Source organism: Gambusia affinis, linkage group LG10 (genome assembly GCF_019740435.1).
Source record: "Gambusia affinis linkage group LG10, SWU_Gaff_1.0, whole genome shotgun sequence".
NCBI classification, from domain to species: Eukaryota; Metazoa; Chordata; class Actinopteri; order Cyprinodontiformes; family Poeciliidae; genus Gambusia; species Gambusia affinis.
Genome location: NC_057877.1, coordinates 27,451,814 through 27,479,150, shown reverse-complemented (window position 1 = coordinate 27,479,150; position 27,337 = coordinate 27,451,814). Strand labels below are relative to the sequence as shown.

The 27,337-nt window shown below is 36.4% G+C and overlaps 1 protein-coding gene across 1 annotated transcript; it reads right to left on the bottom strand.

Annotated features, from left to right (window-relative positions):
- Positions 1-74: 74 nt before the first annotated feature.
- Positions 75-27,337, bottom strand: pik3ca (phosphatidylinositol-4,5-bisphosphate 3-kinase, catalytic subunit alpha). Its single transcript, XM_044130045.1, has 26 exons — positions 26,827-27,337; positions 26,358-26,440; positions 22,443-22,549; positions 22,176-22,344; positions 21,616-21,742; positions 21,212-21,421; positions 20,897-20,991; positions 20,221-20,376; positions 19,289-19,534; positions 18,489-18,574; positions 18,191-18,296; positions 15,734-15,886; positions 15,491-15,631; positions 13,102-13,226; positions 12,944-13,025; positions 11,864-12,028; positions 10,828-10,931; positions 10,571-10,742; positions 9,273-9,379; positions 9,062-9,183; positions 8,599-8,677; positions 8,345-8,515; positions 7,411-7,528; positions 6,561-6,712; positions 5,418-5,580; positions 75-4,325 (listed from the first exon to the last, which is right to left on the bottom strand). Exons 3-26 carry the CDS (start codon positions 22,496-22,498, stop codon positions 4,218-4,220), a joined length of 3,213 nt encoding a protein of 1,070 aa, XP_043985980.1. The 5' UTR covers positions 22,499-22,549; positions 26,358-26,440; positions 26,827-27,337; the 3' UTR covers positions 75-4,217.

Below are 27,337 nucleotides of genomic sequence, written 5' to 3'. Positions count from 1 at the left end.
TAACAGTAATGAACAAATGCTTACAGGAACAAATTGAACTTCTTGTGGACAGCACAGGAGCAAACACGCAGGACAATGTTTAACAAATTTATTTACACAACTTCACAGAAAGACCTGCTGACCAGTTAGTCGGTCGGTCAGGGAATACAACCGTCGCCTCTCTGAATGTTGAGCAAAAGCAAAACAAATGTACATCCATAAATAAAACAGCAATAATAACAATGCAAATTAAATACCAAATGTCCCAAAACCTACAGGGAGCAGACTTAAGGCATTAGGTAGTAAGGTGAATGTATGTTTATCAAAATAAAAAAGGGGGGGAAACAATTATAACATCAGGAAAATAAATACTGATCTCATGCAAGTATGATGTGAAAAAGTTCTGGCAGCACAGTACGTTACTACACTAACTCACAGAGCTGCACACAAGTAAAATATTTTATTTTTTATATTCCAGAGAATTTGCTTGAAATTTAAAAACAGAATTTTAAATCCATTTTGTGACATTTTCTCCATTCATGGCTCAATCCGAGGCTCAGTAGAAACAGTGCATTTAAACAAAAAAACAAACACGATCATCAGGCGACGATTGGATTCAATACAGACAAATGGCTTACATGGAAGATTAAACATTTTAGTCCAACAGTCACAATGAAAGCCACTGAAAAGGCAGGATTACGGCTTATTGCATTTATTGAGTTGAACTTCCTAAAGTGTTCTCGTTTTATGGATGAAGGTGAACTGCAAAGACGCAAAATCTAACCAAATATTTTTTGTCTAGTTTCCAATGTAAATATCTTGGTGCACTTGAAATAAGACAAAATTAACATGCAAGCAGCTTTTCAGCAAGATATAGCAACTTGTTTTAAGTAAATAATTCCTTAATATTGATGAAAAACGTAACAGTTTCATTGGCAGATTATTTAACTTCACAATCAATGGTCACTGTGTCGTTACTTAGCAACGCCAGCCAAGCCCAGCCCGTCACCTAGCAACCCAGGTCTATTTCTACTGACAGATTATTTTCACTTATAACAAAACACCTTTTCTGTGTTGTAAGTGAAATAATTTGCCAATTGAACAAGCATTTTTTCACCAATATTAAAGAATTATTGAGTTAAAGGTAATTTTTTAGTTAGTTTTGTCTTTTTTCAGGTGTAATAAGATACTTGAACTAAAAACTAGACCAAAAATATTTGGTAAGATTTTGTGTTTTTGAAGTGCGATTACTTCCAGGAGGATTTGAGTAATACAACCACTTTAACCGACCATGCTTTAGAAAACTGTTGGAATCTTATAAGATAATAACATTTTTTTAGTCTTCAATTTATTTACCCATCCTTCAGACCAAGATGTAATTGAGTCTTCTCTGTGGCACAAATAACATTCACTACTCGTATTAAACAATGCTTCAGCCATCGGTGCTTATGTACAGTACAATAGACTCTCATAATTAGTACTAATTGGACATAATCTCTTCAATTCATGAAATTTCAAGTAACACATGAATACACATATATATATATAAAAAAAGTTTGTTTCCCCTTATTTATCTTTCTTTATAAACAAATAATAATAAAAAAAATGCTGGCAAATATTTCCTGCCAGTGGAGATGGGTTGTTTCCAAAACATTTAAAGACACCATTATTGCAGGAGTCATGGCACGTGTGTCATTTTCCATTGGAACCTGCCAATGAAGCTCTGCAGCCTGCACAGAATGACTCAGAGGATGCATGGGATGACAACACACAACATAGTTGTCACACCTAATTACACATTTTCCGTCACACACACTCGCTATGCTGTTTGCAAAACATACATATCAGACTAATGTCCAAAAAAAGGCAAGAATTTAGCATTTCTTTTTCATCTTGTAGTGCTTTTCCAACATGGTTTTACAATATGAGCTTTCACAGGATTCACTCAGAAAAAAGCAACAGAAGGTCCAAGCTAATGATGCTGCACAAACATAACAAAATAGCTGCACCAAATTAAAACAAATCGTCACTTTGGTCTCTTAATACACCTGGCTGGTCTGGTGAAGCTCTTCAATTTATTCATTTACCATAATGGGCTTTTAATTACCCTGATTATGTAAAATATTCTAATTTATGGAGCATCACAAAGTTCATAGTTCAGCCCATTGAGAGGTTTAGTGTCACATGTTGCAGTTTTCAGCACTGATTGCATCCCAAATAACTGAAATACTGAAAACATTTTACTTTCAAAGTTCCCGTTACACTTAAATGTAATCATCAAGTGTCTTAACTTTCAACAAATTAAGTTTTAATCCATCTCAAGTTGTCTTTTTGGCCATATGAATACTGGTTGTGCAAAACTAATCAGCCATATTTCAGAGTCGGAAAACACCAACTGTTGGGCGTATGAAGCAAATCTCAATTCATGTTCTTAAGGCTTTTAAAGTGGAGCCGCCTATGAGCATAAAATATACAGTTTATGTTTTGTCACAAATTACTTCAGTATTAGCTCTGCTAGCACAATTTGCTTAGCTAAAGTTGCATAGAATTAGCCTAAAGTGACGGTTTTAGGGGTAAACAGCTGATTTTATTGTGTGTAAACTATGGAGGGAGCCAAAGACTGATGCGACGGGTAACATCCTTACGGTAATGCTTGTGTTAAACTCTCAGGTAAAACAGACTATGTGGAGAAAAGAGCATACTCGGCACAACTCCTCATTATGAGGTGTGTTGGTGACAGTTGTTTGAGGCAAGGCAGCACCGGCTCAGGCCCGAACACATAGGGGAACAATGCAACCTAAACGTCTTGTAAATTAAAGACAGATTTGGCTCGTCATAGAGGGCTTTTAAATCCTTCCAGAGGGTGCCGGTTTTTTAACTCTCCAAGCTAATGCTTTTATATACTTCCGCTGGCTTTCTCCTTGGCACTGAATAGCATAAAGCTGTCAATAGGTTTTACTTTCTCCTACTACGATCCAATCACAACACACAATTGGCTAGTCTGGACATTATTTAGGGATAGAAAAACTCTCTAGGTTGAAAATAAGTAGTCAGAGTTGATTCTTATGTTACTTGTCAAAAGTATTGTGCAACTAAATTGACTATTTTCTATAAACCTCAATTGTTTCTTTTGCTCTTAGTTCAGTTTAATTTACTCAGATTGTGTATTTTGGGACTTAACCACATGTGGGGGGGTAGGAGGTGTGACGATCTCCGTTCCTGTTTGTACACAAAGTGCCAGTGTGGTTTTTTTTCCTCACTCCTTGTACATGTAATGCAAGACCAAAATGTTCACTCTTGCTTACAGTTTTGCTTCTCTAAATAAATAATTCTGGATTGGACATAACAAATAGGCCAACTTTATAAATAAAACGGCATCAGCATTATGTCCAGTCAGGAAAAAAATCTGCAGATCAAATGGGGCTAAAAGAGGCTTTAAGTGACAAAATTCCAAACATATTTACAAAATCAATAGTATCATCTGTTATATTTCTGACGTTCAAAATGAAACAAAATTCATAAATTAATTTAAAAAGTCATAAACCTGTACACATTACGTTTTACAGTTCCAAGTGCTTTTTTATTTTTTATTTTGAAGGAGAGGCATCTTTGCCTCGAAGTTTACGACAAGAAGTCGCCGGAGAAAGAAAATCTCAAGAGATTATCTCTGATGTTTTTTAGTCTTTAAATTTCTGCTCAAAAAACCCAAACAATGAAAAAAGGTCAAATTATCTGTGGAAGACATTATAGATGGGAGCTAATCCACAAAATCTGTGCACTGTTTCCCGTGCTTTCCCTCTCTCCAGTGAAGTTGAGAAAAAGTGCAGAACTGCAAAGACTGAAGGTCAGCAAGTCAGACTTGCTCTGCAGCTACATTAACACCTTGGCGGATGTGGCTCCTCCAAGTTGTGTTGGTTTTTATTTAAAGAGCAGCAAAATAAGGGAAAAAATTTCCTTTTTTTTTTTTTTTCCCCAAACATGAAAGTCTGGGGAAGGTTATTACCGTCAGGGTCCTGAGGAAAATTTGACACACTGACAAAAGCAGCACACCCCGAATAAAGGCAAACAAAAAAGATAATGGAGAAAAACCCGGAACCTCGTTTAAAAAACAAGGGAAAAAGTGCTTCAAAAATTAATCAAAAGGCAAACTTCATAGAGTTTTAGAGTTTGCCATGAATGGAAAAATAAATCCCTTCAAAAAGTGTAGTAATAAATACTCCATATCGAGTTTAATGCGTTTAGTTTAGTGCATGCTGCCGAATCGTGTGGAAAATCCAGTCCATCTTGGTGGTCCAACCTCCATGGTGGGCGTCGTTCATCTGCTTCATGAAATAATCCAAAGCCTCCTGCGTCACACAGGAAACAAAAACCCATAAAAATAAGGAGACTCTGAAGTCAGGCTGGACGATACGGCTGAAAAACTCACCGTTATTAGCGTTTCATGTCAGACGATTTTTGTTTTGAATATCTGTAATACAGCTAAACTGGTGACCATTCTAAAGCAGTTACGAAATATGGGGTGAAAACTTGAAACTGCTGCTGCACATGTCACTCAGCAGGTCGTTGCTAGGTAACCAAAGCTGAGGGGAACTTGAATCTGCTTCTTACCCAGCAGGTTGTTGCTAGGCAACCAAAAAGCCAGTGGGCTAGTTGATTCCACCAACTTTCCTTAGCTAGCTGTGAAAAGTTGCTAAAGCAGGGGAGTCCAAACTTTTTGTGACAAGGGCCAAAATTGTCAACTAAAGAATAAATAATAAAATTAGCATGAAATATTTTAGTCAAACAAAGAAAATAGTTTGATTAATTTTGCAGTAAAGGAATATGCAAATCACTGTAGATCCAAACGTCAAAAGGTTTCTCCATGCTTTCCATTTATTTTGGGCTTGACTCAAGAAAACTGAAAAAGATTTAGTCTATTTTCAGCAACAAAAACAAGATTCGGGTCAATAAATAAAAGCAGATTTTGGTGCAACAAAGTCTGTATAAGTGTATTAGTTAGTGGATAAATGTGGTTCTATATACCATGAAATTAAATGGGAATCAGAAATGTTGTAATTAAAAGATAAATACTTTGTTATAGCTGATGTTTTAGCGAGAAGATTTTAATTTGTGGGTCATAGTTTTGTCCTAATTGAAAAAAAAAAGAAGTCTTGCATCAACTACCTGAAACACATTTGTATAATTTAAAGGTCGCACAAAATCAGTCCAGGAGCTGCAAATGGGCCCCGGGCCACACGTTGGACACCTCTGAGCTAAAGCCTTTCTTCTGCATACATCCCCCAGAATGCTGTGCGGTTCTGGATCAGAGCTCAGTGAATATTCCAACAGATGTATTAATATCGGCCATTTGTTTATCGCAATATTTATCAGTATTGATTTACTATCCAGGCGTTTCCTGAATTTCCTTCTGACGTAAAGACAGAGAAGTCCAGACTCACCTGCTCGCTTTTCTCCAGCGCCAGCGTCTTCCGGATGTAGGCGATGTCGTCGAACGACTGCAGCTCGGGCATGCCGGAGCCCAGCATCATGGAGAACAGGTTGATGAAGAGGTTGGCGTGCTGGCGGATGGCCAGGTACGCTTTGTAGCACATTTCCTGGAACCTGGAGCCAAAATGGCGACAGCATTACAACAACGGATGGGAAGAAAGATCGAACGCCAGAGCAGAACTACTTCAACATATTTTTACTGAAGTAAAAGTAAAGAGTAGCTGTCTAAGTAATTACTCAAACGGAAAAAGGTATTTGGTAAAAGGTTTACTGAAGTTGTGAGTAACTGATCAAAACATCAAACATGTAATATTTAATAATCACATCATCAGACGGACCAAAGTACAATATGTAGATTTTGGTATTCTAAACACTAAAATGAAAATAAATCATATAATAACATAGTTACAGAAACTGAAAAATGAAAAATCCCTCCAAATCAGTTTCTTTCAATATAAAGTCTATAAAACTTTAACAAACAGGTTTTTGTTACAATTTGAAGATTTTACTTCAAAATAAAAATTAAAAAGTACAATTCAGTAAAAATAATCCTTAAATTAATTTAATTGTAACGGCATCAGTGTACATAGTACCCAGTTCTGCTTATTTTATGTTACACATTTTTATTTCAGTATTATCTTTGCAGAAATCACTTTAATCACTTTCCTTTGATATTAAGACATATTTTTGTAAAACAGTTTTGTCAGAAGAGCCACATTTTGTTGATAATAATTAATTTGTAAAGACAAGAGAACATGTTTACAGAATAAAGTTTGTTTTTACCTTCAATGAAAAAGCTAAATACTTTTTGTACAATTTTGGGTTAATTACTTGTCGATTTGAACTCCAGTTTAATTGATTACTAAATTAGTTAATTATTTAAATCGATAAATCACAATTAATCTGGTTATCGTTTCAACTTGAGAGCCGATCCTCCCTCCATGATACCGCTCCCTAACAAAGAAATAAGAAGCCAACTAAACATGTACAGTGGCTGACAGGTTTCCAAACATCATTATATTTGGAGGGCTTGTATTTGTGTATGAGACCAACACAAAGCAGTCATAATAATAAATCGGAAAGGGAAAAATAACCTTTCAAACTCTTTGGTTTTTGTGCACTCCTGGGATCCTTTACTGATGACGATGAGGAAGTCTTGAGTCAGTACGAACGGGACTCGCTCTCTCTTGTAGCCAAATTTCTTCTTCTTGTGATCCAAGAAATGGCCAAAATCTATATGAAACAACTGAAACAAAGCAAAAAATATCAGCTCAACTACCAATGTTTTACTGAAAGTCAACTAAAGCTTCATCTAGGAACGATTATTTTAGTCATCGTCTGATCGATTATTCTGACCATTAATCAAAATAAAAAATAGCACATTCTGGAGATTTGTCATTTAACCCTTTTTATTCAAAAATACATTAAAATTTAAAATAAATAATTCAATTCCTTTTTTAAATAAGAAAACAAACCTTTTATTGCATAAAATGTACTTTTTGTTTATTTGTAGCAAAGGTTGCCTCTGCAGTGAAAAAGAACTTCTTACACCAACATATGAAAACCCCAAACCTCTGGTTTAACACCAGTAAAGTCTAGGAATTATCTCTTGATTATTTTTTTTACTAATAACTGGATAGCAAAAGGTGCTGGATAAGAGAATTTGAATTTTTCTTTTTACAGAATTTGAACTGTAAAATTCTGTAATTTCTGCATAATTTTAGATGCATTTAAAACTATGCATTTGAGAGGTTTTGGTTAGAATATACTTACAAAGGATTTTTTAAAATCAATTGCTAAATTAGTACACAATTATATCATTCAGTAACTTCACACATCCAGAGGAAAACTAGCTGCAGGATCATCAACGTCGCTTCCAGACAGAAAACGTTTCAGATATTTGCAAAAGTTAAATGAAATAGAAGAACAGTGAATTTCTGTTACCTGTCCGTCATCTTTGACCATGATGTTGCTGTTGTGCCGATCTCCGATCCCCAGAATAAACGTGGCTACACAGTAGCCAGCACAGGACCTCGTAAACAGATCCACAGCCAAGTCATACCTGCACAAATACAGAGAAAAAAATTTAATATTAATCAGATTTTAGCACAATATTTTCTGGTACAATATTGCTAACAATAAAAATGATGATAAACAACCATTTACTGTTTCTTTGTTGGGTAGCTGTCTGGCTGCGTAGCACAGCATTCATAGCACCAAAAACAAATACTTCTCTTGAAAAACATTTCCATTTGAGACCAGCTTCTCCATATTTCCACATTTTTACAGCAGTATGACTCTAAACTGCAAAAATTAATTACATTTAATCACATGTCTTCAGTAATAGGGACGCACTGATACACTATTTTCACTTCTGGTCCGATATCTGAGGTTCAGTATCAGATGATACCGATCCAATACAGAAAAACAGATTAATTGACTAAAAATATTTCTTTTTTTAAGCAACAGACATAATTGTACTGAATTACAAAATGTATTTGATAACTCTGCACCAGTACAGCAAACTGAAATACACAAATAGCTTCACAAGCTTGGACAAACATATAAACAACTTTAATTTGTTCAGTCAGTGCAATTAGGAGAATAACAGCCAATGGAAAGTTAATAAACAAACTGAAACTGATAAAAACAATAAGTGGACTGAAATAAACCTTCTTTCAAATGGCTCAGAAAGTGCAGTAAGAAAATCTATATATAATATAAAGTAAATAGTAAAGCATAGAATTAGACCTAATAGATCTCCCTTTATGGATCAGAAACCTTGTCACTGATTCCCGATCTAAATGTTTTTAAATATTGGGACCGATACAGATACTAACATCTGTGACTCTCTAGTTAAAACCAGTGGAAAACTCACGTCTCTCCTTTGTTTTTGTCTTTGAGCCACTGATGCAGCGTGTTGGAGTTGAACTGCAAGGCTCCTTTCAAGCCTCCTTTGCACTGAATCTGCATGATGGTGTGGGAGTTTCGGACCACCTCTATCAGGCCCACGCAGTCTCCCAGAGACAGACAGCCGTAGGGGAGCATCCTGAGGAAACAAAGCGGACCCGATGACACCAAAGTACCCAACGAGAGCGACTCAGACTGAGAGATCGTTCCTGATTGCTGTACCGCAGGTCCAGTCCCTGGTTCTGCCAAATGTTCTCCATGATTCTGATTATCTGCAGCGTCAGCATATCCTGCCGCAAATCTGCGACAAACACAAATGATTACAGATAGAAACCAAGATGAAGCCAAACTGCCACGTAAGGAGATCTGGATAGAATATAATTACAGAAAAAGATAGTTTATTAAAAAATTCTAAACGCAAAATCTAAATATTTATGTACATTTTTAGATTAAATGAGTGTTGTTATTTCAGCAAATTGCCTTTTTTAGACTCTGTATTTGCCAGTTAAAGAGTAATCAATTACTAAATTAATTGACAAGTATGGCAATAATTTCTTAATCACGATTAATTTGATTAATCATTTCAGCATACATTTCAGAATATGTTTAAAGTGGACGTGTGTCATCGTAGGTTTCCATAAGAGATTAGAAATGTTTGTGTGAGAAACATGTGTGAGATTGTTACCATCTCCGTTTTTGAAGATGATCTCATTATTCTGAAACAGTAACTCGGACATGATGTCAGGATTCTCCCAGTTGAGCCACAGCGGTCTCTTTGCCGATGACATGATCCTGCACTCCTCCAACCTGAGACAGAAAAATGTTTACAGACATCAGGGCCGTCGGTTATTTTCCCCTCCTCCACTCTGAGAATAACGGCTCATCATTTTGCAAACCTCAGATTTCCCAGCTGATGTGCAGGGTTGAGTGGAGAGGTGAAGTTCTGCAGAGCATCCATGTAGTCGGGTCTCTTCATCTGGTCTACAAGAAACTTCATCTGGACCTTTACCAAAAACATAAAAACAAGTATTTACGGTTAGATTTTATTTCCCTGTGCTGTGGTGGCACAGGGGTTAAGCACAGCCCACATAAGGAGGCCTTGGCCGTGGCGGGTTCGATTCCCGGCCTGGCGACCTTTGCAGCATGTCTTCCCCCTTCTCTCATTACCCACTTTCCTGTCAATTAACTATCAAATAAAGGCCACTAAAACCTTTAAAAAAAGATTTAATTTCCCTTTGGGATCAATAAAGTATTTTTGAATTTAATATCAGGGTTTATAAAACTCTTACACTCAAATTTTCAAGGCTCAGGGTTTGTAGATTGCATTTTATATCTATAAAATAAATAGTTCAAAGCATATTTATTATGGATGCAAGTTATCAATTAATGAGTTAATCTAAAACTGACTGATCTTAAATGATTGCCCATTACTTAATAAGCGGCCATTTTCTTAGAAACGTACGTTTATAACATAAAGGACAAAACTTTTTATAATGTGCTGAATTAAAAAAAAAAAAAAAACACACACATTAAAACATTTATTTTCTGTCAGCTGTTTACTGAAAAAAGAGAAAATTGTGGCTTTCTCAGATTAATAAACTTAAGACATGTTTATAAAATATAACAAGTTTCTGAGTAAAAAAATAAGGGACTAAAGCGTGTTACAATTAATTCCCCATGAATTAATTCCTCCCAACTGAAATACCATCGGTTTTTGAATGATTGTTTTCTCCGCCTCCGTAGCACATCAGTCATTTTCGGTCGCCACTCTTCCGTCATGAAAGCTGTCAGAACGAGCGCTACTAAGGTAATAAGTTAAGAAGTTTGTTGAGTGTTTATGTTTCTAAGCTAAACCGCATAAAATTAGTTTTCCATCCCACACCGGACTCTGTTTGGACTGTCTCTCTTATCCGTTCAAGAATGACTCCGCCGCCATCTTTAATTTCTGTATCAACGACTGCGTTTAAGAATGACCAGCGGCGCCCTCTGCTGGATGGCTGCCAAACTACAACATTAACAGAAGCTCTAAGAGGACGTCATTAGTTAATCAATTGGAACTAATTTTAAACTAGTAAACCATTAATCGACAATATAATATTTGTTTGCATCCCTACTTAATATTAAAACAGAAGAATTTTAAAAATATACAGAGTCTTGAAACAAAGTGAAGTCTCGTGTGCTGATGGTATTTAACCTTTTGCGTCTCATCCTTCTTTTCCTGTTTGAGTATGTCGGTGAGGTTGATGAGCTTCTCCATGGCTTCCACCTGCCTGCTCAGGTGTTTGAGGTACATGCCACAAGCCCTGCAGTAAGCCTCCAGCAGCAGCCCAAACCTCTGGCTCACAGTTTTGTTGTGCATTTCTGACCTGAGACCACAACACATGCAGGGATCTTAGCATGAAACAAAGAATCAATAACTTTTTTAATGCAGGAAGTGAATAGACGACTCACTTGAGATGCCAGAAGAAGAAATGGCCTATCCTTTGATTGGTCAGGGCCTTTTTGAGGAGAAAGCGAGCTAGCGGACTGTCAAGATACTGCTCGTATTTTAATACCTAGAAGAAAGGTGTGCATGGTTGTCAGTTATTCTGAAATATATATCTAACGTTACAGGATTTATATACTGTAATCTGTCAAAAATAGGGCTGGACAATAATTCAGCATCAATAGAAAATACATCTGATAGAATACAAAATATTCAATGCATTAAAAATTCACTAAAGTCTGATCTACAACCGCACAGCATTCTGGGAAATGAAGGCAGAGGAAAGGCTTTGCGGTTTCTATGGTGGAAACTAATTGCTTCCAACAAAGAAACTTTTTGTAGCTCAACCTCTCAGAGTTACAAAAGGTTGACAACATCAACTAACTCACACTGTTAGGTTACCTAGCAACTCACTCTATGGTTACCTAGCAACAAGTTGTTGAGTAACTTGCGCAGCAGCAGTTTAAGGTTTTGCCACCATATGTTGTAACTGCTTAAAAATACAAAAAACAACAAAAAATTTGAGATTAATAGATTTGATCTGAATTTGATTTGAATTTCTGAATTTGAAAGTCAAAAGTTTTCCAGAAAAAACTCTGAAATTTTGAGATCTCAGAAATTTTCTAGAAAAAAACATGAAAATGTCTGAGTTTCAAAAGTTGCTCGTATTGTGAAGTCGTTTTCAGACATCTCATCCAGCCCTAGTCAAAAACTAACTCCAATATGAGGAACTGTTTGACAAAACATTTAATAAACATCTTGGCAGCTGCCTTTGGTTACAAATCGAGTGAGGCGAATTAAAAATTTTTTGCTCCTGCAAACTTCTTTTGTTGTACTTGTCATCCACTAATGCATTATATTAAATGTAGTCTATGCAGACAATCTCTATTTAAAACATTTAATACATCGACAGATTTGAAAAATTTCAGATAATTTATTTTAAAATGTTAAGATAAGTAAACCAAGAGTTGTATTTATGTTCTGTACTAGACTGAGACCAACCTGAACAAGCTGGATAAGGTACTGGGAGAGTTTATCGTCGGTCAAGTATTTGTCAAGGCAGCGTACAGCGAAGTGCCTGACCATGGGGTCTGGGTAGTTACAGTCCAGCAGCTCCATGGCCTGTTCTGGACGGATCGATGGCCATTCCTTCAACAAACAGTACATCTGGCACAAAGAAAATAAAATAAATTGACTTAGGAGCAAAGGAATGAGTCATATTTAACATCATCAAATAAAAAGGTGGAAAAATATCTTTATGAAATAACATGTACAATATTTTTTTCTAAGAGTTGCATATGTAACACATTTTGAAGAAATAAAAACTCATAAAACAATTAATTTCAAACATAGAAAGGCTTTAGAATTTTTTTTGTATTTGAAATAAAGTTAAATTTTCTGAAAATAAGTCTTTGCTTCCCAAAACAAAATCATGGTTTATGCAATTTTCACCATAGTAAAATTCAAGGACTTTTCAAGCATTTTCAAGGCAAGTTTTCAGATTTTCCAGCACCATACTTTGGAAGCAAAAAACCCCCAGTAAAATAAAGACTGTTTCAATTCACTCTGATATAACATTCTTTATTACTGTTATTAATAATTCATTGTGATCGTATTCTGTTTATCCAATGTTTATTTTGCGATTATTAATAAGTGATCACTGTGGTAGATTAGCTACTGCTGCTATTAGCTAAGCTCACACAGCAGTGGTTGATTAGCTAATTTAAACATTGCTCTACTGATGATCTGTCAGAGTTGGTGTGTGGGTCGCCCTTCTCTTTGTTTTTCTAATCCAACCGAAACACACTGAATTCTGCTGCACATCTACATGTTACGATTATCATAGTCAAGCTAGCATAACTGAACTACTTCCCTCTCCCTCACAATTTTTTCTTAATCAAGACATTTTGCTGACCTTATTACAAGTTGTTGTAGGGCTGATAATTGGTAGCAAAGCGTACATTTACCCTTATTTAATGCGTTTTGTTGACAACTTGACAGGTAAAACCAATGCTAGTCATCGTTGGGGAGCAGCTTTTTGCCTTACAAGCACACTGCGATGTGTCTACAACTGTGCTTTACCTGCGCTACATCATCTCTGGAGTTCCATTTGACAGCAAGAAGTATCTTGGGAAGGATCTCTGGGATGTTCATGCAGTAGTGCCTGGCAGAGGAAGCAGCAGCAGATGATTGTGATGTTTTGGTACGCCATGTGGTTCCTGTGTGAACGAGTTGCTTACCTGTGTCTCCAGAGGAAGTCTTTCTCCTGCTCAGTGATTTCAGACAGAGGGTCCCTGTTACTCAGCTGTCGCATCTGTTCGCTGTCGCTTTCCGTCAGGGCGTGATCCCTGGCCACCCGACTGCTCTGGAACCAAACAGAAGCGACACGCTGAAACACTTCATCAGTACCCACCGTAACCATCCACACTGGAGAAGTAGTCACCAATAAAAACAGCTTTTAGATCCCAATATAGACCAAAAGACTGTTGGAAAAAAACAACCCAAAATGCACTGCAATCATTAAAACAAGAAATAAAATTTTATCAATTTGGCTTTTATAAAAGAGTGGCAACCTCAACAGGTTATACATTTCTTTATAAAGTTCTTGTTCACAAGAATTTCACTAATTCAAATAAGTCAAGTTTACAGGGTAATTTAAACGGTTTTACAGGACAATAAATGAACAAAAGTAAAATATTTATAAATATAATGAAAATGTAATTTGTTTATAAGACATGACACAAAACAAGTGAACGCTGCGTCCCCTTAATTTGATTTAATGCAGGAAAATGAAAGAAAAAAATATGTTTTTTGATAACCTAGGGTACATGTGTCAAACTCAAGGCCCAAACTAAACTAAAATAGCTAAGTTTGGGCCATAACTAAACTATTTTTAGTTTGGCCCACCCTAACTTTTTCTGCGGCCCACTACTTACTTTAATAGTTAATTGGTTTCTATTTGTAAAGTGCCAATTTACTTCATCCTTGTGAAATTTAAATTATGTTCAATTACTCATTGAATGCAAAGGAAGATATTTTAACAGTTTGCTTATAGATGGCTTTATCAATACATTCTGTCACAACCAAGCCTTTAAAGAGATTATATGCGTCATATTCTACCGTCAGGACACAGTGACCGTTTTAACACATATGTAAACAATATATTTCTATAAAAGTTACCAACTGCAGCTTTAAGTTGGAGGAAATTCTGATCAAATCCACTCATTGGCAATATGGACTTCCTGGCTCAGGGATCACACACAAAAATAAAGCTGTCTGCCATTCGAATATGTCTGATGAAGAGTTAGTAATCCAAAATCTAAACTAGGTAAGTAATTAGATACAGAATGAGAGGAGCCCAAGAATGGAGCCCTGAGGAACCCCACATTTGATTTTTGCTTGTGTAGACTTAAAAATGACAAAGTAGTTCTAATCGGAGATGTAAAATCTAAACCAACCTTTCACAGTACCAGACTATCTCTTGTGCTTTCCCTGTAATTCAGTGAATATGTAATAAAGTTGTCCAAAGAAACACTGAAATCCACCAACACAAAGAAAGAAGTTTTATATGTTAAGATATATTATTTGAAAATGTTATAAATGGTGTCTTAGCGTTGGGATGTTGAGTTTTTTGTTGGAAAAACTAGAAAATCTGATGATAAACCCACAATTCTCCAAATACATTAAACCAGCTTTCAAAACTATGAATTAAGTATAAACCATGTTCCACCATATTTAAAACCATATAAAATTATCCTGCTATGAAGTCAAAGACTGACACTCTGACATCTGCCAAACAAAAAACTAAAGAGGAGATTAGCAAATCAGCTAGCATCATTCATGTCCTCTTCCTTGGCCAAGTATCTTCAATGTGTCACTTCAACTCGGCAGAAGTCACAGTTTTCATGCCCCACATCATGTAGAAATCTGATAAGACAGAGCATCATCTACCCTGTCATGAATAACTGAAGAGAGTAATCTGAACTGGCACCTCTGAGCCACCATTCTGGTGTTGGAAGTAACAAGTTAGCAAAAGGTTTTGTAGTTAAATATTTATCCATTCATCCATCCATCACACTCTTTTATAAATATTAAAACAAAATAAAATTTAATTCTCATTTCCCATTAGATTTATTATTTTTTGGACTTTTCAAACTATAAAAGGAAGCCAACCTCATCTGACGTTAAACCAGTCAAGCTTTCTGTTTTACCAGTAACATCGAAAGCAAGCCTATGTTTCCCAAAAGTAATAACTCTGAATAAACGCAACCCTTTTTAGAAGTTTAGTTGTACATACACAGAAGTGATGCGATACACAGAACGACATGCGAGAGGTTGTGAACAGTGTGAGGAGACGTGTTAATTATATAGCTTGTGTAAAATATGAGGTGGCAACATAATGTGTTATAAAATCCTCAGGCTTAAATCACAACTCATTCAGCAGATTTTCCCTTCACACGTTATACATTTAACAGCATCACACCATGCAAAATATGTTAATTCATGTAATTTTATTTATGGAAGAGGAAATTCCGTTAGAGCAGAAACTGATGTCAACTGCTCACATTAACCTTGCTTGTCAACTTAAATTCAATTTCAGATGAAATTAAATGGCTATTTTTGACAGACCTGTTGAGTTCCTGAGTGGTTGAAGTTAAACCCCAGTTCCCTGGAGATGATCCAGTTTGCATGATCTTCCACTGCATTCATGTCTGGGTATTTGACAGGACAGCTGAAGTGGTCAAACTCCAGCTCCAGACATGGCGTTTCCTAAATATACACGTTAAAATAAACAAAAAAATATTCAGATACCATGCAGACTGCTGTATGCCATTTATGGTCCATTATTTCTTACGAAAACATGATAAATACCTTATTGGGATTAGATCCAGTGACTCCTATTGGGTTGAGGAGGTCTTCAAGGCCATGAGGGACTGGCCAGAGGTTCAGAGCCATCTTGTTGGCCACCAGAGTGTGAGTGTAGTCAAACAGGTTAATGTTGCCCCAAGCTAGTGGACAGTGTTCCTGGAAAACACCACAAAATAAAAACACAAACTGTGAATTTTACAAGATTTCACTCTCATACAAACCCAGAAGGGTATATAAGAAGGTTTCTACAGCTTTCAAAACTCTAATTTAAGACTTTTTAAGACCATTATCAATTAATTTAACAATTAATTTTTAATTGTATCACAAAAGAAAAATCACAAATAATGGCTATTTATGGGTGTGGGTTGCTAACAGAAGTGAGCGATTGTCCAACTAACTGGCAATAAATTTGCACTTACCCACAGTGGATGTAAAGATAGCTTGCTAGCTTTGCCCTTGCTAGCTAGCTATCTAGTAACCAGCTAGCCGCAACTCCCACAAGTCACAGAACGTAATGAAGAGATCTTTGTGCGACGCAAATGTTTGAGTAACATTAAGTCCTTTGAGATAAAAAAAAAAAAAACAACTACATAGAATACATAACACTAAATAGTCCCGCCACACCAACATTTAAGAACTGTGACTAACATATTTAAGGCCAAATTAGTTTTTTCCCCAATGATTATAAGTCTTTAAGACCTTAACATTAAAAACATGACTTAGACATTTTACGGAGGTCTTAAATTTTGTGACAATTTGCATCAAGTTTTTGGTTTCATTAATTCATTCATTAATCTGTACATTGTTGAAATTAGAAACTAACAATTATTTTACTAATTTATTAATCGATTATTCTTACAATCGGACAATAGTTGTGAATGTGGCAGTGGCAGCTACCTGCAGCCAGCAAGTCAAAATGAGCCTGTTAAGAGTAAGTGCTGGGACAAAGGGCTGCTAATGAAAGGTGTTTATCTTTAATTTAGACAAGCCATGAAAGGGCATCCGCTACTCTGACATCAACCTAGCACTGCGGGTCAGGAGACGGGACTCACCTCAGGTGTCCGTTACAATATCCATGTCTGACTTTCATTAATACACTCCACCCACACAAACCTCATCTAAAAGTATTTCTAGATATGATTCTTAACCTGCATTTGCGTTTTCAGTAAAATTACAACAAAGTGAGTTCAAAAAGAAACTTTTCAACATAAAAAAATCCCAGTTTAAATAAGTGGTCGGGTCATTTTAGCTGATTTAATCCCTGTTGATGTTTTCTGCCACCAAGGTGCCGATGACTGATTAGTAATTAAACAGAGCCAAAGATGACGCCACAGCTTCCATTCACCTCAGACTGATGAGGAGGAGAGGACTTCCAAACAGCACACACACATAAAACAAATATACTACCAGGTGTGTGTTGTTTCTAAAACTTATCCTATGTAGTCAAAACTACATATTTTACGCCACCATCATTTGACCAATGGAGGAACCTCTAACTAAAAAGCTACCAGGACTAACCCTAAAAGCACTATTCATAATTTACTATATTCACTTTTAAACATGTTCATTCAGTATATTATATTCTACCTGCTAATGCTAAAACATTACTTTACCTTCCACCTCATAGTGTGTTAGTATTTAGTGGAAGCTAATGCTAAAGCGCCAACTTCAATTCCAATAACATCTGCCCTACAACCCTAAAGCACCAATTTAATAATTTAGACACAACTATTGTATTTATGTTTATATATTGTTCTCGATTATCCATTTCTTGTTTTGTTCCTGTGTGTTTGAAATAAAACATATTTTCTATATTTGAGATAGAGGGGGGAAAAAAAAAACCCAACAGCAACATGGAGAGGAAACAGAACTGCTGCGTAAACAATGTTCTCCCCCTTCAAAATAAGAGCATGAATGACTACTTGAATTCTTAACAGTCAATAACAAACTTCAGAGATGTCAAACTTTATTCCACTGAAAGTTTATAAAACGCTCAAGTTTTATAACTGTTTTCAAAGATAGCAAAAGAGCAAAACAATTTGCACCAGGAAGTGAGCCGAGCCACTGAACCGCCATCTTGGTAGGCAAATGCAGCGCAAAGCATTGAAGAACCACGACTTCAAGACTAAGAAAAAGAAAGCAGAGTACTCAAAAAAAGGTACAATGTACTTATATTGTTTATAAATTAGATAGAGGCTAGGCAAGATCTACTTCTTAGCGAGTGTTTTGTTTATTGTTGTCGTAGTAACTCCATAGCAACTATACAGACAGTTAGCAACAGATACCTACCAAGATGGCTGTCAGCGTCAGTGTAACGCCACGAGTACTATGGGTTACCGGATTAGCAGAAGGTTTTTTCAATGTCCTGTGATTTCCACCGATAACTTTTCAGTCAGAATTTAAAACAGAAGCATTTCTATGTTTTCTAGTAAACGCAGGTTAAACACAGAGGTGTCTTACCTCCTTGGCTCCCTTTCTGCCTTTAACAGAGCAAATGGAGAGGCAGAGCCTGGCAGCTCGGGGGATGTCTGGGATGTACATGTCATAAGGGAGCCACTCATTCCACCTGCACAAAACAGGAATCAACGCATCAGACAAGGAATGGAAACTTCTCAAAGGTGAGGAAAAAGGTCTGGTTCAACAACAATATAATTTGGCTTTTTAATCTCACCATCCTGCTGTTAATCTATCCTCCAAACAGTAACTACTTAACATGATACAGTATGATATATATTTTTTAAAAGTAGTGACCATGTACCTGGGATTAGAGCAGGGTACTCTCTGTGTGTTGACGTTGTCACACATTTGTTCACCTCCGTGGTAAATTCCAGTCCTCACATAAATCTACAAGACAAGAGGAAATTCAAAATTACATTTAAAGGTTGCACAGGCAACCTTTAATTGACCTTAGATCTTAGGATAGATCTAAGGTCAATACAAAACATGTTCATATCATTTTTGAACAAAATCATTTTAATACGAGCTGTTTAAGGGCGTCTTGTCACTTTAAATCTAAATAACCCCCTGCTGGCCACGCCCACCTCAACATTTACACTCAGGTAAAAATGGCAACAGACAAATGCAATTAAACAAGCATACATCTTTGAAAAGCAGAAGTGGAGCCTCCTGCACAAACAACAATAATACAGCCAATGATTTCTGGGTGGTAAGTCGACAACAAAACTGTCTTCCAGCAGCCATTGTAAAGCGCATTCAGCAGTAAAACCAGCTGACCAAATGCGCTGGAGCTCAGCGTGAATTGCTAAGTAATAATCTGGAAGTTTTGGAAACAGCTTGTTTTCCAGACAGCAAAAAACACTAACTTACTGCCAAAACATTTGGGTATTGTTATTTTTTATTAAGGGCTTGTGCGTTTTGCTACTTTTTTTATCTGTAATACCCATTTATTTCAACAGGAAGCAACAATAGGAACAAAGGAAGCTGTGCAAAGCAATGAAAACAAAAAAAAAAGAAAACAGTCAAGTGATTCTTGAATAAAGTTTAGATTCTGCTCCGTTTATTATTGATGTAAAAACACTGATGTAGTTTTGTCCCCACCTTGTCTATGTCCCGTATGTTCACGTTGACGTAGGTGGCGCAGAGGATTCGTATTCGCAGAGTCCCATTGATGCTCCACAGCGACTTGGACGAAGCCTCTCCATTCATGTACGACGTTGCCGTGGAGATACGTCGAGAGTATGATGGCATGACGAAGTTATCAGTAGGCAGCTGAGAGTACAGGCTGTCCTTAGCCATCAGCATCAGGTTTGGCATCCTGGTCAACATGATGCAACTACGGATGTACTGCAAGAAATAAAGAAACAGTTTGTACAATACTATGGAAGACAATTAGTGCCACTAAGAAAAAAATAATCCTGTCTTTAATCTCAGAATTCTAATTCTGTCTCAATCATGGACAAAATCCAAGTAAATAAACATTGTTCCTTCCTCGTTACTGGATTTGTAAACCTACAATTTATTCAGCCTGTTCCTAATTTATTTAGCCAGATTTGAGTTTTAAGATTTGGTTTGTCAGATGGTGTATAATAAATTTAAACAATTCTGATTCTGAGAAAAAAAGTCATAATTCTAAAACAAAAGGCCAAATTATGAAAAAAATATTCTGCGGAAAAAAAAGTGAGAATTCTGAGAATCCTAAGGGTAAAAATTCTGACACTAAAGATAGAATTAAGAAAAAAAATTTAATTCTGAAAGCAAAAAATCTGAGAAAAAACCCCTCAGAATTCTGATAGGAAAAAGTTAAAATTCTGACACTGAAGTCAGAATTATGAAAAGAAAAAGTCTCTGAGAAAAACAATTTTGAGAAAAAAGTTAGAATTCTGAAAAGAAACAAACAATAAAGAATTCTGAGATTAAAATCAGAATTCATATATCTTTCTGCAGTGGCCTTTATCTTCTTCCATAGATGCCAAACAGAGCCACTGGGATTAAACAGTCCCGTCTCCCAGAACCAGTCAGCTGGGTCTTACCTTGTACTGGCTTATGGGATATTTTTCCAGCAGGTATTCGTCACAGCCACAAACTTTGAGGATGTATTTCCCCTGATATTCTTGAACACACATCTTCAGCTGCTCTGGGGACAACAGCATGCTGCGCGTCTTCTTACGAATGGCCTCTGCAATCACCTTTAGGCCCGATGCATTCAAAGAGATTATGTTGGAGGTTGGTTTTGGACACATCAATAAGTGAACTACTGTCTTGAAATGCCGTTTGCATTTCAGTCAATAAGAATTATACAGATTTATTACCAACAGACTGATCAGTTTCTTGTTTTAACCTTGTTATTTGTGACTCCCTTTTCTACCACAGTTTTTCCTTCCATTTAACTTTTTGTTAGTAGTCAGCAGTCTGAACTACCAGTTTCTGTAGTAATGGTCTTTTGCAGCTTCTCTTTGTGAAAGATGTCAATAATTATACAAGTTGTAATATACTTTTTATGTAATAATGTAATTTTGTGAGACCAAGAACTTTGGGCTTCCTGTAGCTACTATCCATAAAAATCAAAAATATCATAAATAAATGTTTGAAACAAATATTCAACAATATTTTAATGTAATGAGGCGCCCTATGCACTCTTTACTGTTATATGTTATAATTAAGTCAGGTTTAAAAATGTATTTATAATGTGTGGTTAATGAAACTCACCTGTTCCGGCACACAGTCATGGTTGATCTTTAGTGTATACTTTTGCTTGTCATTGTTTGGGGAAACGATCACCCATATTACAACAATAATCTGACCTATAAGACCAACAGAAAATAAATAAATAAAAGAAATCACATCAATACTATTAAACGAGAAAGTCTGTAAATTCATTGTGAAAATACAATGGGTAAAATGGATCTGGTATTCTGAATGTTTTCGACTGAATTTATACAACAGCTGTATGGGTATCCCTTCAGTTACTCCTTTGATCATCAGTAATGAGGTTGTCTGATTGGATTGTAAATCTTTGTTTACCTTTGTCCAGTTTGCTATAGATGTGTTTGGGAAGTTCCTGTGTCGACTCGACGTTGGGGGGGTAAACGTACAGCGCTCTGCTGTGAGGACCGCTGGCGTTTCTCAGCTCCACAGAGTCTTTACAAACATTCAGGATGTTTCTCCTGAAGTCCTGGACCTCTGGGTCCTTCACCAGGTCGAACTCACACACAGGCATGCCAATGGCAAAACCTTACACAACACACACAAAAAATGGAGCGTAAATTTGTTTTAAGTTGATTTGTATTAATTGTAGCCAACTAACAACAACACAAATCCTGAAATTGCAGAAAAATCCATCATTTATTCAGTTTACTCCAACAAAATTATGTTTACGGATTTAGAAAAATCCTTGTTTAGTGTCTTATTAGAACCCAGGATCTCACCGATCTCTCTGTTCAGGATCTTTTCCTCTCTGTTGCCGACTGGCTCGATCACTTTGAGGAAAGGCTGGAAGAGTCGAAGGTCACACAGCCTCCGAGTCTCATCGTAGAACTCCTCCCGCTCAGCTTCCTGTTGTTTTAGAGCAAAAGAATTAAAAAATTTGTTTAATTTTTTTTAAATCAGAGGGCTTGATCAAAAGAAATACACATAATTCATCTTTAAAGTGACCATTATTCTCCCTTGAACGGGTTAGGACAGGTCTCTGCTTAGGTTGCTAGGTAACGGGCAGAATTCTGCTGGGGTTGCTAAGCAACGCACTGGCCTTCGCTGGGGTTACTAGGCGATTCATGGCGTTACATTCAGAAGGGTTTTGAAATGACTACTTTTCCAGACACTAAAAAACATTCAATTATCACCAAAAACCAACTGGGTTTGTTTTTAAGCGCTTAGCCTGTTTTTAGAACCAGTAGAGACGAAAAACATGCCAAAAGTAAATTTTTCAAAATAGTTTTGCTTATTTTTGCAAAAAAAATAAAATAAAATAAAAACATCGAGTTCTCACCTGTGTAACACTGACAAAGATGTAGGAGGTTTCCTCCTGCAGGAGGTGATGGAGGGGATATTTTCTGGCCTCCTTGAACAGCTCATGCTTGATGGTGATTAGCGTGGCCTCTCGGAGACACTCCAAGGTCAGAATCATCCCATTGGGCAGCAGGCAGTCCACTAGGATCCTGCAGTCACAACAACCAACATTATCAGTGCTTTACTGCTGATATTTCTGTTTGGAATAACATAAATTAATATTTAATTTCAGAACAGGAAGTCATACCTTGGGGGCATCAGGTGGATGCCCCATAGCTCCCCTGAGGACGGCCTTGGAGGCATCTTCTGCCCCGTCTCTCAGCTCTGCTGCACAGGTAAGCTGAAGAGAGCTACCTGAAAACACAACATCGTAAAGCCTGGTTTTTATGACTTGAAACTATTTTAAATCAGATGTCAAAGCTGACGGGGAATTACTGCAGCGTGTCGGGTCCAAAATGTTCTGCTGCAGATCGCCTTTCATATCCCACAAAAAGGAAACAAAACAGCACACTGTATGAAACAACCAAAGCCACAAAAGTCGGAAATGGAAAAATGACCACCACCTATGTAAAACATTCCAGAGTTGCATAAAGGGAACTTGTGGGTTTACATAACACGGTTGTGCAATTATGACTGTAAGACTTCCATAATAAAACATAACCTTTTAAGTACTTAAAAGAAAATATTTAGAGAGTTTTTACCACATGAAAGCCGTGTCACATGAGAAAACTGAAACCCAAAGTTTCACTTCTGTTTGCATTAATGTGTGATTCAAGAAGTATTTATTATGAAATATGGATTTTATCTTTTGCACTAAGATTCTCACAATACAAAAAAAACAAACTTTGTCTTGTTTTTCTTAAATACAGCAAAGTTTATTTTATTTTTACGCACCTTTAAAATGAGTCAAACTGACCAAAGTGCTGAACAGATATTATACAAAAACACCAACATAAATAAAGTCATGATTTCGCCAGGATAAAGACACAATGTTAGGAGACTAAAGCAGCAAATTAGTGAGATTTTGTATTGAGAAAAACAAAAAAATTAAATAATAAAATGAGGAATGTTGATCATTCCATTAAGAGATTAAGAAATAATATTTTAACAGCATCAAAATATTTTCAGTAAGTTTTTAAATAATCAAAATAAGCTTTTTCTAGTAATTTTAAGACATTTTTCTTTCAAATGTCTTTTTATTTATTATTAGCATCATATTGACATACATGGTACAAAATTCATGAATAACAATCTAATTTTAACCCCCAAATAAATGACAGCAGACACACCCAGTAAAACTGAACTGAAGTAAAACAAATAGAAAAGAGATGCCACAAATAAAACCATTTGAGAAAACACTGTGACAATAAAATATGCTATCTACAAATGGGTGTGAAAAGAGAAAAGATATACAAAACTTAATTATTTTTAAAATAGGAAAAGAAAAGGAAGTTTTTAAAGATTTTTTTTCTAACAAAATGCAGTTTTTTTCTGCAAATATTATCACTTTATTTTTGTATTTAAGCAAATATTTTCAAAGCCATTATGCAACTCAGAGGGACGATTGAAATATAAGCAACTTTTTAAAATACTGTCATTTGAAATTTCTGTTTTAAAAAAAGAAAGTAAGCAAAAAAAGGAAAAAAAATATATTAAAATAGAAAGAAATAAAAAAATTTGAAACTCAAACTTAAATTCCAAACAATGTCAGAAATCAAAGAGCAGAAACAATAAAAGTAGAATAAGAATAAACGAAAACAAGACAATGCAAATTATGCAATTGGTCAGAAACAACCCATTTCAAATGGCAAATATTTATAACTAAAATGAGCCAAGATGAACAAAAATGCTGCATTTTAGTTACCAGTCATGATTGCCTCATTCAGCTTCGTGCTGGGAAATGACACAACAACTTTAGACAGTCTGCTAAGGTCCAACGCTCATAAACACAACAACACGGTGAGTCAGCTGCAGCAGAGACAGCGATGGGAAAGCATGCCACTTTCTGCTATTAACACCGAACAATAATCACTATTTTACACCATTCTGGATGTTTTACTGCATAGCTGAAATGGTTTATTTACATTTAATAAATAAATGGGAACAAAAGAACAAACCTTCCCTCAGAATATCAGCAGTATTTATGGTGTTTAACTTTCAGTCTCCTTGAAGAGATCCGGATCCATAAATGGATAATATTTAATCTAGTTTCCTCAAGAAGGTACAAGCAAAAAAAAAATACAATATTTATTTTAGTGCATTGAGCAAAAAGAGCACATATATACGTATATTTCTAAGGTTACAAATTTGATTCCAACTCCATAATTTTCAGCTTTGAGTCGGTACATTTAAAGCTCATTTGTACTCGGAAACTATGCTAATGTGAAAAACCCCAAAGCTTAAGAAACAAGTTACAGATGTCGAAGTCACTTCCTTTCTTTCTTAAAGGCATACAAAAGGATTTAACAATACAACCATATTAAAACAAATCTTTGTTTTGACAAATCTGCTGAGCTCACCAACATGTTTTTAGTTTAAAAAAATTACATTTTTTAAATTATGTTCCAAAAAGTTTCCAGTGTTTTCCTTGAAGAAAGCAAGAGTACACTGCAAAAACACAAAATCTTACCAAGTATTTTTGTCTAGTTTCTAGTGCAAGTATCTTAATATACTTGAAATAACACAAAACTAACTTACAAGTAACTTTTTAGCAAAACATAGGAGCTTAGTTTACATCAAAGATTCTTTCATATGGATTTTAAAAAGTACCAGTACCACTGATTTCCCATAAGTGAAATAAACTGCCAGTGGAAGTAATACTTTTTCATAAATATTACAGAATTATTAAGTTAAAACAAGCTCATATTTCTTGCTCAAAAGGAACTTGTAAGTTAATACCCTGGAAATGATACTAAATTAAGACCTTTGCACTAGAAACTGAATAAAAATACCTGGTGGTTTTTTGTGTTTTTGCAGTGTAAAGAAAAGAAAAAAAACATTCTGCCGGGTTGTGCACTGGATTTAGTAAATGCCGTTTGGTTTCTCCACCTTTGTTTCAAAACAAACCAGGATGATAAAGCGTTTGCTTCACTGTCAAATGATAAGCCACGCGTTAAAGTCAAAGTTATCTAAACCTCAAGTGAGGCGAAGATAAAAAAAACTGGTCTGGACGCTTCGTAGAGCTTTTCTACGAAAAACTGCAGCACAAGCAATACGTGAGATTAGCATCTGCAGATATGACAGAAACAGTGTAGAGATTTTATTTTTTATTTTTTACTTTTAAGCTGATAAATGTTAGATGTGAAAGTCTGCTACATTCCCTGTAAAAATGGAAACTTTCAGAGTCAAGATGAGCAAATTAACTTAACTTCATCCATTTAAAATTACAAATTAAACTAAACCCACATAATAGATACAGGTAAGGGGGGGGGAACAGGTTTCACAAAAAGTTTGGTTCGTTTGACAGTGTGAAAGCGAACCAAAGCAGCTGAAAATGTAGCAAATGCTGTAATTTTGGTCCCCAATCAAACCCTGAAAAACTCACATCAATCAAGACTTTCTACTCATGTTAAAGACAGAAGACTTCTCTAGACATACACATAAACGGAGAGAAACACTTAGGGGAATTCATCTGTGACAACTTTCCAGTAATAATAATTATATTTTAAAGTTCTCCTTACGCGTTTACCTAAAATAAAACACTCCCAAAGGAAAGGCACACAAAAACAACCCAGAAAAACCTTCATAAATTAAAATAGAAAAAAAAAACACTACAATTGAGTACTTCTGTGACCTCTGACCCTGGCCAGGATGTAGCAAAGTACTTTAGGACTAAAGAGGAAGCTTTCTTAAAACACAGGATGTGGATAGTGGGGAAATATTGGCCTAGACAAGATTTTCTTTCTGTAATGCCATACAGCTACACAACAGATCTGTGGTCAGGCAGGGGAGATCAAACATCTGTTGAGGCGCTGCAGGAAACAACTCCATATATTTGTGGGCAACAGAGGGTTTAGCCATTTGCACCACTCTGCATGACGAACTGGGCTCAATAGAAACACTTGTGACACAGTGATCGGGTTACACTTTGTTCATAAAATTAGCTCTGAAGTTGAAGTTAATTGAAAGATGACAACAGAAGTGATGTGAAAGAGAAACGTACCTTTGAGAGAGAGAGAGAGGCCCTCCTATTTGGATGATTAGACAGTTCCGCCCTTCATTTTTTAATCCATTTTCACGGCGTCGCTGGAATATTTGTAGAGAGGAGAAATTAAAATCCCAAAACAACCTGAGGCTGAGTCTGAATAACAGAAATGGTGATTCATGTTGGCTAGTGGAAGCAAGTTAGCTAACGATGACAACACACCAATGACAACCACATACAAAATAAAATACAATTAATTTAAGTGATGACACTTAAAGTTAGAAACCCCTGTAATTACACCTTTTCGATTCTATAAATACACACTGAACTAATATTATCCAAATGTTTGCCCATGACAGCTAAAGGCTAATGCTATGCCTATCCTCCCTTTGTGGGAATTAAAATTCCCCAAATAACAATTAAAACCCACTAAAAATATTAAGAGAATTTAAAAACACACATATATTTCAATTAATTAAAAACCTACCCGCTGCTTTCAATTCAAAGCTCAACTGAACGGATATCCTCGGTCTATATGCCTGTTAGCTTCCCAGCTAACAGCCGTTGCGGTTGGTTCCCTGCGGCCGATCCGGGGTTGGTGACTGCCCGGCGCCGGGAAAGACGCAGGGAGGTGTCGGTCTTTCCCCAATCCCCGAGCCTTTCGCTTCCGCGCCAGCGTTCAATGACAAGCAAGCCGAGCTCACTCACACCCTCCCGGTGTCACGAAGAGCACAGACTGACCGGCAGCATGTCGACTCGGTCGGTCGGACAGACTCGACCGTTGGAGGATGTGTTGAAGAAAAGCAGCTGCCCGACTGGAGAAGTTGTGTGACTGCGACAAAGCTTCTTCCACTTCCACTTCCACGCTGTCTCCGCCTCCCTTCCTTCCTTTAAAATACACACAGAGTGAGAGCCAATGACGTGTCGATTCAGTTTTATCTTCAGACTACCGCAATCACTGGAAACAGCGGCGCAAAACACGGGGACACGACGCACAG

Bases quoted from the DNA above. Each gene is read 5' to 3' on its own strand.
- pik3ca (XM_044130045.1), bottom strand. From the start codon at position 22,498: ATGCCTCCAAGGCCGTCCTCAGGGGAGCTATGGGGCATCCACCTGATG. The intron at 18,297-18,488 runs GTACATGGTCAC...TGTTTTGTGCAG, and splicing joins GTACCCTGCTCTAATCCCAG to GTGGAATGAGTGGCTCCCTT. The intron at 10,743-10,827 runs GTGAGTCGTCTA...TTGTGGTCTCAG, and splicing joins TTCTTCTTCTGGCATCTCAA to GTCAGAAATGCACAACAAAA.